Source organism: Aspergillus caelatus (genome assembly GCF_009193585.1).
Source record: "Aspergillus caelatus strain CBS 763.97 unplaced genomic scaffold BDV27scaffold_174, whole genome shotgun sequence".
In the NCBI taxonomy this organism is placed as follows: domain Eukaryota; kingdom Fungi; phylum Ascomycota; class Eurotiomycetes; order Eurotiales; family Aspergillaceae; genus Aspergillus; species Aspergillus caelatus.
Window position 1 is genome coordinate 1,047 of NW_022475437.1, and position 18,625 is coordinate 19,671.

The window sequence follows — 18,625 nt, forward strand, 5'->3', positions numbered from 1 at the left end:
ATTAGTTGGTTTCTTTTTTGTGCAGTTGCACCTGCTGTGGTTACCGTTGTCTATTCCCCATGACTTGGCGAAGCTAGGGAGGAGTCGAGATTGGTTCGAAATGGAAGGAGTCTCCGGCCGGGTGAAGCCAGTCGCTATACGACCTGTATAGAATGTACAGTTGAAGTATCTAGTAGCCTCGTGGTACCCCGCAGTCGGCACTCCATTTGGAAGCAATTATATAGAAGTTACCTTGTCCACTGTGGTAACAATAAACTATTTGTTCCATCCACATTCGCCTGCTTCAGTCAATCTCCCACCATGGCCATATCTACTATGGTCTCAGCAGCCAGCCTCTTCGATGTATCTGGTATTGTGGCTGTAGTGACCGGCGGCGGCAGCGGTAAGCTAACCACAGAAATACTATTGAATGTTCTGATAAACCCAGAGCTCACAAATCTCTACCCGCCCAGGCCTCGGTCTTTTCATGACTAAAGCATTAGCTGCCAACGGTGCAAAGAAAGTATACATTCTCGGACGAAGGAAATCCATCCTTGAGCAAGTGGCTGCAGAACTAGTTAAATCTCTCCCATTCCCCGAACCCTAAACATTCCATCAATGCAGCGCGTCTAACTTACCTTCCACGGGCCCCCTCAGGACAAGAACATCGTAATCCCAATCCAATGCGACGTCACTGACCAGTCAGCTCTCAAAGCCGCTGTCGCCCACATAGAAGCAGACACCGGCTATATCAATCTCCTCATTGCCAACTCCGGCATCGCCGGTCCATCCGGCAGCGTCCCGCCCGGATCAAGCATCGCTGAGCTCCAAGAAACGCTATACAACATCCCAATGCAGGAATTCACCAACACGTTCCACGTGAACTGCACCGCGGTGTTCTACACTACCATTGCATTTCTGGGCTTGTTAGACGCAGGGAACAGGAACGGCAGCTACGGCAACGGACGCAGCCAGGTGATTGCAACAAGCAGTATCGGGAGCTTCAACCGACGCATCTCGGCTGGGTTTGCCTACAGCACGAGCAAGGCTGCCACGACGATGATGATGAAGGTGCTGGCAACTTATCTGGTGCCGTATCGGATTCGTGCCAATGTTCTTTGTCCTGGGAGTAAGAAAGCCCTTTTTTCTTTTTACTAGTAAACGACGTCAAAGCGAGCAGAGTACTGACAGAGACGGTAGTATTCCCGACTGATCTGACAGCTGATTTGATTGAGGGAAAGAATCCTACTGAGGAGGGGGCGTTTCCTCTAGACCAGATCCCTGCTGAGCGAGCTGGAACGCCAGAAGATATTATGGGACCGCTTTTGTATTTGGCGTCGCGTGCGGGGGCCTACTGTAATGGGAACTGTGTGCTTACAGATGGGGGTCGGTTGAGTGTTACGCCTGCTACCTATTAGACTATTGGATTGGATATATCAGTTTAGTGGTATAACATGGAACCGAGAGTTTTCGTTGATTCGGTTTGCTTTGCTATAGGTTATTACAAGTATGATAATAGTCTTTCAGGACGTTCTTAATTTGCTATTATACCTATCTAAAAAGTCAAGTCCCGTCATTGATCAGCTATCGAAGGAGATATCTGGGTAGATACCACTATACCACTGGTTACAACTAAGCTTAATGCCCCCCTCCCCCCCCAACCCGAAGAGTCGCATTTCTATAGATAGAATGGGTAGGTTTAACTGAACCTAGCTAACGAATGACCTTGTCGTGCGTTTCAATAGTCTCTGTGTTCTCCTTATATTTACCTCATCATCATTGTGGCCCACGTAAAACCTTTGGAAATTCGTCCAGTTGACATTACTTGCGTCAGTCCAGGTGGGACAGCACTACCATATCTATGCAAGGATTCAGATCACAATAACGGCAACTATACTAGCATAATTGGCAAATAGGTTTCTTGCTGAGTTCTCTCCCCAACAGGTTTTATACCCAGGTCATGTTCTAGAACTATTGAGTACAATGTAGGAGCTGCTATATGTAGTCACAGTTCCAGTTAAAACTATTAAGATAAAGATGACGGGGTTGGTGGTGTAGACTATAGCTGGAATTCTCGCGTCCTTGAAGACATTGATAATGAGAGATCCGTTGCTACCCACATAACTAAGTAGATGCTGGTTATGAGGTGGAAGAGTTAAAAGTGACTATTAAGCTTCCTAGGATACTAGATATCTCGAGGCGAAGCTACACTGACTCTACCCTGAGGCGTCAAGCTCAGGCCTGAACTCATTCTACTTACAAGTTTCAGAACGTGGACCCAGTGCGGAGCTGTATTCACATAAATTCTTAATACTACGTCTACAGGCATATGACTTATACTGGTGGCAACAGGCCTCGTTAGCAAGGTTTCTTTATAACTTGCTAATCACATTACATTGCACCCGGGGGTCTACCATTATACATCACTGGTCAAATAAGAATAAGACACTGTTTCATTCTCCTACTACTATTGGATACCCCGCACTTACGCACTCGCGCACTCAAATGTCATAAATGTCATACAAAACGACACCGTTGCAGAAAACATAATAACATCACCACTACACACACAAACACCTACACTCAAAGAACCAGCAAGAAAACACTACTCGGCACGAAGGCAATCTTCAAAAACAAGAAAAGTAGGTTCAAAAAGTAAACCGAGAAGTAACAGGTAAAGCCATCATCATCACCATCATTCATGCACGCATTTCCACCCAACTTCTATCCCCGAAGAAAAGAAGGAACAAGAAAAGAAGGAAAGAACACTGCACTTCATCCCATCCTCACTGATGCCGCTCGTCGAGAGATAGAAGGGAAGTCACGGGATCATCATCGTCTGCGACATGACTCTTGTCTTAAGGATTGTTGGATCGGTGTCAGGGGTGATGCATTTAGTGCTGTTGTTGTTCAATTGTTAATTTCTATATCTTATTTCTAGGTTATGAGTAGGAAGATAGGTGAATGCATACCTTGCAAGAGCTGCAAGAGCAAGAGTTGCATTCGCCGGAGCAGCAGTTGCAGGTGCAGGGAGACATGGTTGTGAAGGGATTGGTCTGAACTGGATTGTTCGAATGAAAGTAGTAGAGTAGTTTGGTATTTGAGAGAGTGGTTGTCTGATTCTATCAAGGTACTCAAGCAAGGGAGGGTAGAAGTGGTGTTTATATATCCTCAAGATACTGCCGATCACGGCCTATATACTACCCAAGGACAGGATACAGTTCAGAACCCCCACCAATACATTGACGCCCAGCAGCCACGCATGATACTAAACGTCTGCTGACTAGGGTAGCAAAAAGAAAATAAAGGAAAGCCAAGGATAACAAAAAGCAGGTTGTTACACCCGTAGCAAGCATGGTTGGACACAGGTAGACAGGTACACCCCCCACCCATAACAGAAAGTTTGCTTCCCAATTATCGGACCATTCAGATGGACGCCGGCATTAGTGGAGTTTGATCGGGGCGCTTGCAGATACGACGATCTGCGTTGTTTTTCCTTTCTTTTTGTGACCCTCCTTCGCTGAGGTCATGGGAGCTCTCTATGGAGGGTGAGATAATCATAGATCGGCAAAATATACGACGGTTTTATTCGATTCTAGGTTGTCTTTTGCTTATCCGTTGAGGAACGCATGGATAGGTTGCCTGAGCTATTTCTCTATGATGCTACAGCACTTAGCTGTCTATCCTATTCTGTCGGAGTACAGGATATGAGTGTGCTGCGCTGTTGGAAGGCCTTCCGTCATGCCACGTTGTGGATGCAAGTGGGGAGTTGTTGGGAAGTGAGGCAACTAGTAAGAGGCTTTTGCGCTGCTTTCCTTGAGGGATTTGATTAATTGACAGCGCTACTAATATGTTCTTTCTTCAAAAAAAAGTGGAGCTAGAAAACTTGGATCCTGGCAGTTATCTAATGATGTATGTGCTGTATACTTTATGCATGTCACACATGCGTGGCTTTGTCTTGAGAAGGTGGGGCAGATAGAATCTCGATTCTAATACTAAGGCCACAACCGGTAATGGAAGTAAGCCGAGAGAATAGAGAGAATAGAGAGATCAATAGTTGGCATATTTCGGTGATTCTAAGAACCTATACGATCACTGCATCTGAACATAAATAAGGGCCTCCTCCTTTACCCCGAGTTGTATATAGTAGCCGTTTCCTCTTACCTTTAGACACGAAGCGTAGTTTCTTTAACACGAAACAAAATAATAAGTGATAGTAAAGCCTTCTCCGCCTAAAAGTTATTGGTCCACCACTCCGGTGATGGTTACATGGGCCTTGGACTGGACATCCCCCAAGAAGCCCGTAGATATGAATTGCGTTACGCGGAACTATGTCGTCCGCTGAGACGAACCAACAGACGATCAAGACGCCGAGGAACGATTTCAAACCGGCCCACGCGCGGGTGCCGCAGGAAAAGAAAAGAAAAGAAAAAGTTACGTTGGTGGATTATGTAGGAGATATTCGGCCTGTTCCGATTTTAGAGTTGAGAATGGGGGGCATGTTCGGAGGGTAGGAGAAGATAATCTGGTGATCGAAGAGTAGGCAACGACGATGGCAAAAACGGAGAATCATGTAAGCATTTTGCTTTTAGAAGCTACAGTATATTGGACTCTCTGTAGTATTAAATTCATATCACGTTGGTCCTTAAGACTCCTCACAACGCTGTGATCCCATGATCCCGACGTACCCCGCCTTTTTGGTGCCTGAGGATGGCTCATCACGTACATAACGCTCAAGAGATGAACGCTTCAAGATAATGCTTGGAACTCCTAGTCTGAGAGGTCGATCTAAAGGATTCTCTACGGTGACGACTACTGTCAGGTACTCTTGATGATGATGGCAAGTCAATTTATTCTTTGCTTGAAGTGAAGCTTATCACTGTCTTCAGGCACACACATGAAACCCCACCCCTGCAACCCCAATTCTGATTTTATGCATGATCTTCTCACAGTGAGTTAAGCGACGTCTCATTTATTTCTAGCAAAATAGAGCAGTCAGTCAAATCACTGTTACCAAGGTAGACCATGATACAGCACACTTACGGGGCACTGGCACTGGCCGGCGGGGCACTGGCAGGAGGCGCCACAGCTGCAACCGTGATCAGAACCTATTCAAGTCGATGATTAGCAAAATCGCATCCCTGTATTGGAACAAGAATAGCAGGCCTAAACTAGTATTCTAGTCGAGGAAAAATCAATCAAAATTTGGGTAGGGAAATGCAGATGGGAGAGAAGCGAGGATATGGAATAATAAACAACCCCCACTATTACCCCACCAATAATGGGAGAAAGGAGAGGACTGAGCCATTACTTACCCATGATGTATTGAAGGATTGAGTTTGGTATCTTTAAAAAAAAAAAAAAGATATAAAAGTGATCGTTCTCGTAGGCAAGTGATTTGGAAGAGAGACTTGAGAGAGGAGTTGAGAGAGCGAGGCGGAGGGTTCGTATTTTATAGGTGAAAAAACAAGGGTATTTATAGCCGCGGCGACGGATGCGTCTCTTTGATTGAATCAACTCCATCGCCCCATAGAACCACCCGCTCCCCTCTCAGTACGTAGGGCGCGTGGACCTGAGCGCATTTCTGCATGACAATCTAACAACTGAACTCACCCTCCCTTCTAATCGCCGCTGACCTCACCAAACAGTCAACCTCGTGCCCGGCTCATCTGCGTGTATACCGAGGTTTACACCGTGTGGCTTGAAAGATTCCCAATGCATAGGCAGATACAAGATCATTATTAGTAAAGACCAGTCATTACTTAACCAATACAAATAACAAAATCCTATACAGGGGTTTCTCTACTGTTAAACTCATCACGGCCACCAGCTGATCGCCAACATGCAGAATGATGAGATGAAGCATCGCATCGCTTGCTTGTGTGGGAAAGCGACACAAGAGGTTGTGCTAGGGGCAGACCCTGCTGTCCTCAATTTATGTCACTGTATGGCGTGTAGGGCAATCACAGGGCAACTATATTCTTCATACCATCTCCTACAGACTCGCCCATTGAACATTGACCGCTTCTGCGAATATAGACAATCTGCCGTCACAAGCCGATATTTTTGTAGGACCTGTGGCGCCCATGTATTTGCGCATCTGAAGCATACAGGACAGTACTTTGTCGCAGCGGGACTGATAGTGGAGGGCTCTCGTCGAACCAAAACCATATGGCATTGGCGAATGGGTGATACCCAGGATGGCGGTTTGACTTCCTTTCTTCCCGGTGAATCCAAGGAAACAGTGTCCGCATGTTGGCTTGAGCTTAGGTCCAACATCCAACCCAGCGATTCCGCCGAAATATCGCCGGCGGACGACAAGAGTCATAGCTTGCGAGCTCGTTGTCACTGTGGGGGCGTTGTGTTCTACATCACTCTGCCAGACTCCACTTCCATTAAGCCATCCTCCCCATGGCCGGACCTGTTAGTTCCTTACTATAAGGGCTCATCGGAAAACGCCCAGGATGTGAAATGGTGGCTTCGAGATAGAAACGCCAGGTATTTAGCTGGAACCTGTGCCTGTCGATCATGTCGGCTGGCCAGCGGATTCCCTATTCAAACGTGGGCATTTATTCCAAAATCAAATATTGTCAACGCCAGTGGGTCACCTTTAGTGTTCACTGAAACTACGATGCAGCGGTATGAAAGCTCACCCGACATTTATCGAGAATTTTGCAACCGCTGTGGTGCAACAATCTTTTGGCACTGTAAAGAAAGACCGCTAGTAATAGACGTGAGTGTTGGGTTACTTCAATCCAACAGCGGCACCAGAGCTGAAGAACTACTGGAATGGCATACTGGGAGAGTGAGCTTTGCAGAAATGGCAGAGGATCCGCAGTTGATGCAACGGTTGGAGTCTGGTTTGAAAGAGTGGTCGGAGAAGCAGAAATTATGCGCAAAATGAGGATTCTACTTATTGGAAATCTAAAGGATTTTCATTTGGAATCCATATTCTCGTGTAATTGTTCTCGTCTTCTGTTTCTTTTGCTTTTTTTTTATGTTGTCTTTAAAAGGTCTCCTGTAGAGTAGATGTTCTGGTATTGCGGGCATCACGCCTTCACCGCCTACCCAAGGAAGAGTATCTGGTAGGCAAAAAGAAATAAAAGTGTAAAATCATAAAAAAAAAAAAGTTCCGCGTAAGTGTTTCGTGACGCTGCAACTAACCGACTTCTTCACATCGATCGTGTCGCCTTTTCATTTTCTGTCCCTTTGATCCGCAACCCCCATTACACAGGGGCTCTATCGCCATGCCACCACCATTCCAGTTCCGTGGCAACGACAGGCGGTCGCAGAATCACCACCACCCCAAGCCTGAGTTCACATTTCGCTATTCGCGACCCCCAACATCCGAGCGACCGCTTCTCAGATCGAAGAGAGAAACTACGCCAGAGCTCTTGGTTGCCCCGGAAAATGGCGATGATAAACCAGCGCTGAAGTTTGCGCCTATTGAGAGCCTCAGCGATAGCGAGGAAGCTGACATGGACGTGTCCTCCGATGAGAATGACGACGAGTCGCGTCCTCGCAAGAAGCGCGCCCTCGAGCCGAACAACTCCAACACACCTGCCTTAGCGCCCACCCCACCCCCAGCTCCCAAGTGGTCCAATCCAGACCCATACACAGTCCTACCGCCACCGGATGAGACTCAATCAAAGAGAGTTGACGTGGTCAAGCTGATCCGTAAGGCCCGGATAGCCGCCAGCGCGCAACCAGCGAAAACAGACGCAGTAGCAGATAATGAAGATTTCATTTCGTTAGGGGGCCTGGTGGAGGAGGAAGAAAGCAAGTACCAGCCTCCACAGGACGCGCCCATGGGGCCAAGGAGCCAAATGCAGGGAAGAGAATCTGCAGTTGGAAGCCGGAAGAGAACGCATGACGATGAATTAAAGGGTGTTTCCAAGAAGACGGGCAAACCTCTGAATAGGTATTATTCGGATGGCTCAATCATTGACGAGTGGAGAGTGCGCCCATCTGAGACAGGCGCGCCTTGGTTTAACCATATGGCGCCTACATTGCACTTGGGTACAAGGTCGGTCCTCACCAGCTCTACTTCAATACATCAGTCCCATTCTAATAAGCTAGCACAGACTGCACAACGAAATTCTGTCCTTTTATCATTGGGTGAAACCAGTGCAATACGAACAAATCGTCCGAGCGGACTTAATTGAGCGCCTCCAGACTGCATTTCAAAGCAGGTATTATGGTGTGCAGCTTCGTGCATTTGGTTCGTTCGCCTCAGGGCTGTACCTTCCAACTGCCGATATAGATCTAGTCCTACTCTCATCTAACTTCATGCGTTATGGTATCAAAACGTTTGGTGAACGAAAGGGGCAGATTTACGCCTTTTCTGCATTCCTCAGGAATTTAGATATTGCTGTACCCGGTTCAATAGAGACGATCGCGCATGCTCGGGTTCCCATCCTGAAGTTCGTGGATAAAATGACTGGCCTGAGAGTGGACTTATCGTTCGACAATGATAGCGGACTAGTCGCCAATAACACTTTCCTGCAGTGGAAGTCGGAATATCCTGCCATGCCCGTTATTGTTTCGGTGATTAAACAATTTTTGTTGCTTCGAGGGCTGAACGAAGTCCCTTGTGGCGGCTTAGGAGGATTTTCTATCACCTGTCTTGTGACAAGCCTTCTACAGCACCTTCCACATGGCCCTATGTCGCAAAATTTAGGCAGTGTTCTCATGGATTTCTTCGAATTTTATGGTCATGAATTTGACTATGAAACCGTTGGTATACGGATGGAACCACCAGGCTATTTTAACAAGGTAAGGAAGAGCCCTAACCGTCCAATCATGAGGCTTCATGGCTGACCTTGGTTTGACAGAGAGTCTACAAAGTTTATCGGGACAACAAGGATGCCCGCCTCTCGATCGAGGATCCAAATAACGCCGACAACGATGTTTCCGGAGGAACCCGCGAAATTGCTTTGATTTTCAAATCATTCAGGGATGCATATCGCCTCTTGAAAGACCGCATGGTTTTTACGGCCATGACAGGAGATCAACAAAACAGCATTTTGGAATCCATCATCGCAGCAAACTATGATGAATACACCGAGCAAAGGTGGCAGCTACGCCAAATCTTCCAGACGCATCCCAGATTCGCTCGGTATCAGGTTCCACCCTCGCCTCCTCCACCTCCTCAAAGCCCTCCACCGGCTGATTCGGCTCCACCTCCACCATTGCCACCCAACTCTCCACCTCCCTCTCAGGAGCCCAAGGAGAAACTGACCAAGCTGCAAAGGAAACAACAAGCCTCGCGGGAACGTGCCGCTCGTCTGAAGCGACTGCGGCCTGACCTGCCTTCCGTTCCAGACTCTATCACCAATGAACAAGCCTTGATTGTCGGCGGCTACAAAAGCCAGTCTGACATGGACAAAGATCTCGCTAACCGTGAGAAAGAAATGAAGTAGTGAACCGAGACTAATGGCATTCGCAGAGTGTCGAGTTATGTACAAATACGTTCTTCTCTGGGCAAAGATATGTCTAGTACACTTTCCATCCTACCCACATAGGATCGCCGCTCTGTTCACCTATTTATCATGGACTTTGTTTTTAACGTCAGATACCCATTATCATGAGCGTGCGAGATTCGTTGGATGGACCGTTTTTGTTATCATTACTGAGCAATTCTAAGCTTCTGACAGCGTTCCGGCATCGCCTTGTCTCTATTCAGTTTTTTTAACTTTTCACAGTCATGACGACAACGAAGAGTTCCCCCAAAGCTCGTTTCTTGCGTAAAGACCGGTTGGTTATCTCTCCTATCCATACTTAGCGCTTTTCCCTCACTGCTCATGTAGCCTCTTTTCTCAGCCCCTCGCTAACCGCCTCGCAGGTTTCACGATTACCGTGTCACCCGCTGCAAGCGTTTTGGATTCAGGTAAATTCTCCAGAAGACCAAGCTTGCTCATTCCTGCTCTGGCAGGCGCTAGACAGACACAGAAACAGACATTGATAGTAAAAATCAATCCAATTTGGTACAGTGATGGCAGGTTTTCCTGTCGCTGTTCTTTTCCTTTCCACCTCCTTCTCACCAAGGAAGCGCTATATGCGATTGCTTGGAGAGGATGATGTGGTCTGGAGTCGATGTTTGGTTCAAGTTCCTTAATCAAATGAGGTAGGATTTAAAGATGTAATATATATAAATGTGCGTGTGCGATAATCTTCACACCTATTCCTCCACAAAAGTATAAGATAGATTTACAATTTTGTTTTATCTTTATTTTCCACTTTTACTTGTCTTTTCCTATGCTTAGTATTGTTTGTAGAAAATATACTATATTTAGGTTTAGAAGATTCAGAACCATATATCATAAGTCTATTTGATTCGGCAAATAACATCACTCATACTAGCCACTCTGTCGTAAAAATAATCCCGTTTGATCATCAATGAGGAAGGAGGAACAAACAAAAAGTCATCCTCCCCGGTCTATTTTTGAGCAAAAACATATACAATGGAAGAATCTGATATTTACAACGCAACATCTGAAGGGGCTACATCGACGGGTATCCTCGTATCTACTGCATCCAACGGGGGAGTAATCATCGTTTGACCATCCGATGTAGCAGGAGCTGCCTTTTCCCGTCCTGCGGAAGTAAGTCCAGCCAGTTCTGATTTTAAGGCGAGATGGTCGGCAGACAAAGTGTTGACGAAGTCCGTTCCAGGACTTGACCAGACAAAGTCCACCCATTCGGAGCCCAGGATCGCCTGGATTTCCTGGGCAAGGGTTAAGATGCGGTGACGACGGGAGTTCGACCATGCGCGGTCAGTGATGATCCCTTCTGAGGGAGTGAGGATTGTAGGGGCTTGGAGGGCTGAAGGGACGGCGGCTGGGTTGGATTGGGTATTGCCGGTTTGGGTGATTTCTTCGTCGTCTTTGTTTTCTAGACCCTCGACGATACTGTGCCAGACTCGGAGCGTCTCGTTTAGTTCGTCTAGGTTGCTCACGCCCATCACGCTGACACCAAGTCGCTCGCCGGTTCCCATGTTCACAACGGAGAGGAAGCCCGGATCCGCGTCCGCAGACCGAGCCAAAGGCGGGCCCAGAGCGCCTGCTGTAGCGCCCTCGCGGAGCCACGACTCGAGCGCGAACCGGATGGCAATTACTTCGATCTTCTCACCCTGAGTATTGGCCCATTCCGCGGCGCGGTGGATTGCGCTTCTCAACCCGTCCGGAGCGGGGTGGAAGTCACCCATACTACCAATTGGTACACCTGAGCGACGCAACAGACCCATTCCTAATGGTGAGGCATTGGGAATCACGTCGACGCCAGCAGCCACAAGACGGGGCAGAGCTTCGGTGAGCAGCCGGGTATTCTGCAGGGTGAAATTGGCATAAGACATGACGACGTCGAGCGGTTCGCCCGTCTCCCGTAGGATCATTTCCGCAAGATCACTCAGTACATCAACGGGATATCCTGATATACCCACATAGTGAATCGTCCCTTCTGTGTCGCGGATGCGGCGCAGTTCCCGAACGGCCTGCAGCACCTCTTGTGGCGAGACAAATTCGACATCATGGCAGTAGACTACGTCGAGGTAGTCGGTGTGGAGACGATGAAGACTGCGCTGAATGCTATATCGCACCCATTCCGGGGAGTAATCGAAGGAAGAAGACGCGACTCGACCGACTTTGGTGAGCAAGCGGTATGTGTAGCGGGGAAAGTTGGACTGGACGAAATCTGTGGCCAGCGCTCGGCCGAGGAGTTCCTCCGCGGGACCATAGTAGGGCGATGTGTCAAAGGCGCGGACACCACTAGTGAGGGCACGATGGACCAATTCTGTAGTAGGGAGGGCGTAGGGATCGGGGTTGTACTGAGAGTTGAATGTCGCAGTGCCCATGACCAGTGGCGGCAAATTTGCCGACAGGGGAAGTGAGGGGCGTCCCATTGTCGCGGTCAAAGAAGAGTTCGGCGAGGGACTCAAACGGAGGTGAGCGATGAGGGACTACTCTATTAGCATCGACGGCATGTAAAACAGAGCGAGAGAAGAGGTTAAGGGAGGGGCAATGAGCGTTGATAAGCGATCGGAAATCTGGACAGTGGCCGGACTTTTTGGATTTCTAACCATCGGCGCGGAACCTCCGCTCGGGATGGCGCCATAGCTGTAACCCCATGGGCTCCCGGAGATTCATTGTCACAAAGGGAGGGGCTGCAGATGGAAGAGCGTAAAGAATTACACGGGGTATAGTCCCCACCAAATGAAAGCGGTGCTGTCTGGTTTGCGTGAACTTGATTGTTAGGATCCCTCCCTACATACATATGGCGGGTGTTCCTGATTATCTCGGCTCAAGGCGGTGATCAACATCAGCGGCAATTGACTTTGTTTTTTATTTTTTCTTCATGTTCCTCTCGTCCCTTTCGCCCCTCGAACTCTCGTGTCTTATTATGTAAGCCCAACAGTATTCCTGCTGGATAACTTATTCTAAAAGGTAATTCACAAATGTCAATAGATGGCGGTTACATTTATACACACTTTCATCATCGCACCCAGACTGAGGGCACAGAATGGGTCCTTATAGTACATGAACAACGCTGTGTCTAGAACACAAGAGTGGAGTAGAGGTCATAATCAAAGGGAGCACATGGAGGATCAAAGCAAGATGGATAGACGTGGCGAGCACAGAAAGTGATGGTCCGATCCCGCAAATATCCCCATCATAATCCGATCCATCTGTAGCTCCAGGCCTTCCGACAAATACTATACACAAAATGATATAATCCGAATGAGATAGGCGGGGATGCATCGAATGACAGGGTCGGCTTCGTGGTACGCAGAATCATTCACCTCCGATTCCGACACCAATGTCTTCCACCGCTACCTGACCCGGAGTATAAAGAACGGGGGGAATTAGAAAACAAATCTAGAACTCTCTCCAACCCGGATGTTGGAATCACCAAAACGCCATGCTATGCTGCAAAAACCGAGAGGGAATATGTAATAAGTCGATGGAGTTTATAGGCTTCTTTCGGTCTCTCGTATATGCTCGATGCGGTCGCCTCAACCGTGGAGGGCGTTCGTTTTGATCGACCCGAGATTTGGAAGGCGTCCCTGGAAGCAGTACCGAAGTATTCCATCTCCAGACTCCAGCGCCAAGGAGTCACCGGTCAATCCTTAATCCTTGTAAACCTTGGGCTTCCAGCCTTCACGTAGTTCCTTCTCTTGGGCAGCTTTCTGTTCAGCCTGGCGGAGTTCCATCTCTATCCTTTCCCGTGCACGAAGGATTTTGCTCTGAAGGTAGAAACTGCCTCCCTTTTGTGGGTCGTTCAAATCGAACAGCTTCTTGAATCGTTCCATCACATGTTCCACGTTGGTCTCACCACCCTGGGGAGGCTTCACGTTAAGAATTTTGCAAGCCTCATCGAGGGTCAAACCGGACGAGGTGAAGCTGCTTCCACCCTTGCCCTTGACTGCCTGATACTTGCCGGTAGCGGAAGCCTGCTTGTAGGCCTCGGCGAAGGCGCGACCGAAGACTCGGGCGCCCGTAACAACGACTTGGGAAACGAGACGGTGGGCCTGATAGAAACAGAAAACTCCATTAGTGAACTGAATCGAAAGGGCGTTGAGGGAAAGCAAACAATCACATCGTAGATAGACATCGGCGACTTACCATGTTGGCTAAATGCGAATTGAACGGTGGTACTTCAGAACCAAGGAAACGGACAAAAAAATACAAAGGTAAGGGGACGCGACAAAAATCAAGTCTGCGATCGCGGTAAGATACACGCAAGGCAGACAACAGTTGTGTTTCTGACGATCCGGGGGAGATCAAGAAAGGTTGGATGGCGATGGAAACAGACGGAGGTTTGAAACCGCAACGGCAATGGAAAAATTTCGGCGGCGGTATTGTCTCCGTACCTGGTACCGCCATCGGGCTCGGGACCAACGACGGCTGTAATTTTCTATGGCTGGTTGGGGCGACTTCGGAACGATTCCATACAGCTAAATGTAAAGTAAGTAGTACACCACACTAACAGTAGTTGGTTACTGGTTACTGGTCTTGTATGTACTCTACTCCGTACCTTGGCACGATTTGTCGGCTGTTTCTACAATCGAAACCTAGAGAGCACGATCAATGCTCATGGACAGGGATCGCTAGAGGACTACAATTATTCTCTTTCTGGGGGTATAGAATTATATATATTTCCCCAAGAAATCAAATAATATTTAGGCCCATTTTCGATTTTTTTTTTTTTTTTCTTTTTTCTTTTCTTCCCTCTTCTCGCAACGACTCCCATATTTAGTAAGAAAGATTTGCTGACACCTTGCTTTTGGCATTAACTCCCATTGTCACATGTCCCGAGAACCAACGAAAAGCTTCAACTGTTTCCTCCCGCGGGACATTCTGCAGTTTGTTCCCCCGCAGGCGACCAGTATTCTGGGTTGACCGTCGGTTCCTGAGATCTTTGACTAGACCGGGGTTGCTCGTGATCTCCAACCCTTTTCTTCGACCTTCTGTCCTCATTTTTTTTTTTCTTTCCTTTCTTCTTCTTTTCCCTTGTGCGCGTGCTCACCGCCCGCAATGAGCCAACTGGTTACATATGACGTCTCTGTTGGATGGCAGCTCTCGGTATGTTATCTTATTTCGCGTGCCTGAGTCCACAAACTCCAACTTCACCCCCGTCATCAACTGAACGCTTATTCCCTGCTCCCTCCCCCACATTCTTTCTCCGCGTGAGGAGGGAAGTGTTCTTCAGAGCACTTCTACATAGATGCTGATGGCATGGCAGACGATATTCCGTGGATAGATTCCATGGCCCCATCAACTTCCACGCAGGACCATGCTGATTCTCAGCCCCCGACGGTCGCTGCTTTCTCTCCTACTACCATCTCCGGCTCATCGCTGGCATCCCGACAGCGCTCGAGCATTATCGTGCATCGCAAATCTCCTCTATTGGTCGCGACTCCTCCACCGATCACTCGGGCCTTAGCTTACTCTCACCCCTTTATCTTGCCATTGAATAAGCTAGTGGGCTTATTGACATGGACCACCGACGATGCATGGCAAAGTTTCCTCCTAGTATCGGTCTTCTGGACGGTCGTCCTCTATGGTGATGCCATCATTCTGTGGGCCGGTCCGCCCCTTGTGGTGATCGGGCTTATTCTAGGCATGTATTGGAGACGCTACTCCCCCTTATCGACCAGATCCATATCCGGAGAGAAACCAGGCCATCAGAGAGCTCCTTCGGAGAGCTCCCTACGCCATCATGACAGCCTCGATGAGATTGTTGAAACGATGAGAGCCTTCACGACTCGCTGTAACATGCTTCTGGAACCATTCCTGGAACTTACGGATTTCTTGTCCACCCAAAGGACGGCTACATCCGCAACCACCAGACCAGCCCTGACCACACTCTTCTTCCGAATCCTCTTTGTAACACCTGTCTGGATTGCCCTGACTTTGCCTCCCTTGCATCTCATCACCACGCGTCGTGTTATCTTGATCATTGGCACCATTATCCTCACCTATCACTCCCGACCAGCGAGGGTATCCCGCGTTATCCTATGGAGATCACTAACCGTCCGCCGGATTTGCTCGTTGATCACCGGTCTATCGTTCTCATTGAACGTGGATAAGACACCGTCGGCTCGGACACAAAGCCATGGGCATGCTGCTAGCGTTGCAACCCGTCGACGGGGAGAATCATCCGGCGTGCGCTTTACATTCATCTTATATGAGAACCAACGGCGCTGGCTCGGAATCGGCTGGACCTATTCACTGTTCCCGTCCGAACGTGCTGCATGGACCGATGAGCACCTTAACAATGTGCCATCAAAGGATGAATTTGAGCTACCCGAAGTTCAAAGCGGAAATGCCAAATGGCGCTGGGTAGAAGGGAGTGAGTGGCGCATCGATGGCGCCGATGATGTGAGCGCCAAAGATGGCGGGGGATGGATCTACTATGACAATAAGGTGAGCCCTCTATGGCATTGTTCTAGCGTAAGCGATACCATTGCCTAACCGTTAAAATCTCATAGTGGAATGATGGCCGTCGGGGCCAAGATGGCTGGGATCGATACACTCGTCGGAGAAAGTGGTGTCGCGATGCTGAACTCGTGGAGGTCTCATCGACCGCCGATTCGACATCGGCGGAGGCAACGTCCGGCTTAACCCAGGCGCTAGAGAAGGAGAGGGAGAAGAGAAGGGGATCCGGAACCCTTGACGCTTCAACAGTCGATGCTGATTCCGAGAGTCTCGCCGGGTCCACCTCCAAAGCACGGAGACGACGCTGGTTTGGGAATTCGAAGACTGTAAGCGACAAAACCAGCAGCATCTCCTCCTCCACACTACCAGCCTCCAACAATAACTCGTCCGTAGATCTCGGAAGAATAACCTCTGCCACTAGTTCCAGCCGCCCCGGCAAAATCGCCTCCAGGCCGATTAGCGTTCCGTCCTCACAGAAGCTGTCGTCCAGCTACTCCAGTGGCAGCGGCAGTTTGGGTCGGGAAGGAAGCATCCATGGCAGTGCAGCCCATAGCGATAAGAGTGCACGAGACAAGGAGATTGCACACTCGCAAGACCGCTTGGATCGCTGGGGTTCACGCGCTGCAGGAGGCATTGAGAGGGCAGAACGGGAGATGGGGTTAGGTGACGAAGTCAATATGGGATTAAGTTAGAAATTTGAGAATGATGTCGCGAGCCGTTGAGCAGGCTAGTGGTCTTTGACAGGATATATCGACATTGGCCTTCGCCCGTGTCTCTTCATCGGTCACACAAATTCTTGTTTATACCCTTTGTTACATTCCATATATTAATTTCTATATAGCCCCAAAAATTGACCACGGCTAAAGAAGCAGCAAGAGAACATGCCAATGAATAATTAACCCGCCTATGTTCCAGTCATAACAAATACTTAATCTGCCCATAGACCCAAATGTCCACTCAGTATACCAACTATACAAAATGTCCTGTAACTCCATGCTAATATTACATCAAATGACCTTTTGGCTGAACAAACCTCACGCAAGAATCAAGTCCCACTTCAATTGCTCCAATACATCCAACCAATGCATCTTTTCCCCATTCCAGAGTATATTCAATAATTCCTTAGCCCGCCTCGTATTCCCGATCCCAAAATTACGTTCTAATTTGCTCAACGACTGAGTAACCAGCTCCCTTGCCGTAGGGCTCTCGCTCTCACAGCCCGCGATGAAAAGCGGAAACGTAAGGGCCGAATACTCGCAGTTTTCATCCAGAGGTAAAGACTGGATTCTGTCCAGACAACGGCGTAAAGCGACTTGTTTTGTCCGGGAGACGAAGGAAGACCACAATGATGGTAAATTTCGAGCCACGGTGCCCTGGCTCATTCGTTCTAGGGTCGAATGGAGGTAAATGTACGCTGCATCGCGGAAACACTCTGCTACCATGCGCAGGCGGACAAGGCTTGCGTCTGTGGCTCCTTTGGGGATTATGTATGGGGTTGAGGTGTGTGTCCAGTTTCGGAGTGATGAGTCTCTGTTGAGTGTTAATTATTTGATCCTTCTTATTCGGTTTTGGTACTCGGGATACCATACATTGTGTGGATTTCCAATCCTAGAGCAACGGGATCGTGACTAAGTAAGGGTAGGTCGGCAATTCGGGGGCAGAGTCTGATGATGTCTTCTGTGTATCCGATGTATATGTCGAGTTTTCTGAGGCTTAAAGCTTCTTCGCCGGGGATGTAGTTCGTGATTTGTTTACGGTTAGTGACCCTCGCCACGTTGTGCGCATACATGAATCTATGAGTTTTGATTAGGTGTGCGTCGTAAGTAATTGGGAGGGCTACATACAGTCCCCATAGAAACTCAGCTGTGTCTTGATCGAACGTGGAAAATCCGCCGCGAGAAACGACTAGTTTCTCCAATGCACTCAGGTGCACTGCCCATTGCTTTACACTACCCCGTACAATTTCGTACTTGCAGAGAAGCGCTACTGCTAAAATTGAGTCTGTGGGGAACCCTTCAACAGGAGACTTTGAAAGAGCCGAGCGGAGGCCACTCATTGTGCGCACGTAATAATTAGCTGCTGCAGTCTGCGCACTCAAATTACCGCAAGAGCGATTTGCCAAGTGCATTGCAGACACGGCACATAGCGCCTTCATCAAGAGTGGTGACGATAACGCATAGGGAATGATTAAGGAGCGTAGAGGATTCTCATCACTTTCCAGATTAGCTAGGAGCCGAGAACCCTGCTCCATATGGTACTGGAGATAGTGCATTTCGAGATTCGATAGATGGCTGAGAGAGCCGCATTGTTTGGGTACAAGAATAGTACAGTTCTCAGAGTGAGTAACACTAAGCGCTAAATCGTCGTTTCCATGAGAGTCATTATCTTCATCTCGTGGGATGCATATCTCAGTTGCGCCGTAATCTGACGGAGTTGATGGAACAGTAGTATAGCCTGAGAACACAGTTGAATTGGGCGAGAGTTGTTCTGCTGGTGCCGTTGGGGAGCTGGCAGATAGGGAAGGCGATGGGCTAACTCGTCGTCGCTTTGGTGGCACAACCTGCTGAAAGATCTCTGCGGATGGTTTGAGTGGCTCTGCCCACATTGAGCCATAGCCTTCACAGGTTAGCCCAAGCCTAACACAACTACGACAGCTACGTCAAATGGTCAGCGCCATTACGTTCATTGAAGCACCGGGGAGAATTACCTAG

The 18,625-nt window shown here is 48.5% G+C and overlaps 8 protein-coding genes across 8 annotated transcripts; 4 read left to right on the forward strand and 4 right to left on the reverse strand.

The window, feature by feature from the left end:
* Nucleotides 1-226: 226 nt before the first annotated feature.
* On the forward strand, nt 227-1,397 carry BDV27DRAFT_166976 (SDR family NAD(P)-dependent oxidoreductase; the record flags this gene model as incomplete). Its single annotated transcript, XM_032074336.1, has 4 exons — nt 227-382; nt 453-556; nt 637-1,108; nt 1,180-1,397. The coding sequence occupies exons 1-4, from the start codon at nt 301-303 to the stop codon at nt 1,395-1,397; spliced, it is 876 nt and encodes a 291-aa protein (XP_031924493.1). The 5' UTR covers nt 227-300.
* Nucleotides 1,398-2,858: 1,461 nt separating this feature from the next.
* BDV27DRAFT_133038 (uncharacterized protein) lies at nt 2,859-3,784 on the reverse strand. Its single transcript, XM_032068001.1, has one exon. It carries the CDS (start codon nt 3,370-3,372, stop codon nt 3,202-3,204), a length of 171 nt encoding a protein of 56 aa, XP_031924494.1. The 5' UTR covers nt 3,373-3,784; the 3' UTR covers nt 2,859-3,201.
* A 1,723-nt stretch (nt 3,785-5,507) lies between these two features.
* BDV27DRAFT_133042 (GFA family protein) lies at nt 5,508-7,104 on the forward strand. The gene has a single exon (XM_032068002.1). The coding sequence runs from the start codon at nt 5,822-5,824 to the stop codon at nt 6,881-6,883; it is 1,062 nt and encodes a 353-aa protein (XP_031924495.1). The 5' UTR covers nt 5,508-5,821; the 3' UTR covers nt 6,884-7,104.
* A 353-nt stretch (nt 7,105-7,457) lies between these two features.
* On the forward strand, nt 7,458-9,401 carry BDV27DRAFT_147824 (putative topoisomerase family protein TRF4; the record flags this gene model as incomplete). The annotated part of the gene is made up of 3 exons (XM_032070816.1): nt 7,458-8,005; nt 8,064-8,754; nt 8,814-9,401. The coding sequence occupies 3 exons, from the start codon at nt 7,458-7,460 to the stop codon at nt 9,399-9,401; spliced, it is 1,827 nt and encodes a 608-aa protein (XP_031924496.1).
* A 1,019-nt stretch (nt 9,402-10,420) lies between these two features.
* Nucleotides 10,421-12,435, reverse strand: BDV27DRAFT_28518 (D-arabinose 1-dehydrogenase (NAD(P)(+)) ARA2). Its single transcript, XM_032076220.1, has one exon. The coding sequence runs from the start codon at nt 11,876-11,878 to the stop codon at nt 10,460-10,462; it is 1,419 nt and encodes a 472-aa protein (XP_031924497.1). The 5' UTR covers nt 11,879-12,435; the 3' UTR covers nt 10,421-10,459.
* Nucleotides 12,436-12,918: 483 nt separating this feature from the next.
* Nucleotides 12,919-13,762, reverse strand: BDV27DRAFT_28516 (import motor complex subunit PAM16). The gene is made up of 2 exons (XM_032076219.1): nt 13,599-13,762; nt 12,919-13,504 (listed from the first exon to the last, which is right to left on the reverse strand). Exons 1-2 carry the CDS (start codon nt 13,599-13,601, stop codon nt 13,103-13,105), a joined length of 405 nt encoding a protein of 134 aa, XP_031924498.1. The 5' UTR covers nt 13,602-13,762; the 3' UTR covers nt 12,919-13,102.
* A 439-nt stretch (nt 13,763-14,201) lies between these two features.
* Nucleotides 14,202-16,749, forward strand: BDV27DRAFT_28541 (PEX28-32 family peroxisomal membrane protein). The gene is made up of 2 exons (XM_032076221.1): nt 14,202-15,902; nt 15,968-16,749. The coding sequence occupies exons 1-2, from the start codon at nt 14,712-14,714 to the stop codon at nt 16,604-16,606; spliced, it is 1,830 nt and encodes a 609-aa protein (XP_031924499.1). The 5' UTR covers nt 14,202-14,711; the 3' UTR covers nt 16,607-16,749.
* A 199-nt stretch (nt 16,750-16,948) lies between these two features.
* On the reverse strand, nt 16,949-18,519 carry BDV27DRAFT_147828 (fungal specific transcription factor domain-containing protein; the record flags this gene model as incomplete). Its single annotated transcript, XM_032070817.1, has 3 exons — nt 16,949-17,444; nt 17,504-17,707; nt 17,759-18,519. 3 exons carry the CDS (start codon nt 18,517-18,519, stop codon nt 16,949-16,951), a joined length of 1,461 nt encoding a protein of 486 aa, XP_031924500.1.
* Nucleotides 18,520-18,625: the final 106 nt, after the last annotated feature.

Excerpts from the sequence above, each read along its gene's own strand:
- BDV27DRAFT_28541 (XM_032076221.1), top strand. The coding sequence starts at position 14,712 with ATGGCAGACGATATTCCGTGGATAGATTCCATGGCCCCATCAACTTCC. Across the intron at positions 15,903-15,967 it reads GGATCTACTATGACAATAAG|TGGAATGATGGCCGTCGGGG; the intron begins GTGAGCCCTCTA and ends AAAATCTCATAG.
- BDV27DRAFT_133038 (XM_032068001.1), bottom strand. The coding sequence starts at position 3,372 with ATGGGTGGGGGGTGTACCTGTCTACCTGTGTCCAACCATGCTTGCTAC.
- BDV27DRAFT_133042 (XM_032068002.1), top strand. The coding sequence starts at position 5,822 with ATGCAGAATGATGAGATGAAGCATCGCATCGCTTGCTTGTGTGGGAAA.
- BDV27DRAFT_28518 (XM_032076220.1), bottom strand. The coding sequence starts at position 11,878 with ATGGGACGCCCCTCACTTCCCCTGTCGGCAAATTTGCCGCCACTGGTC.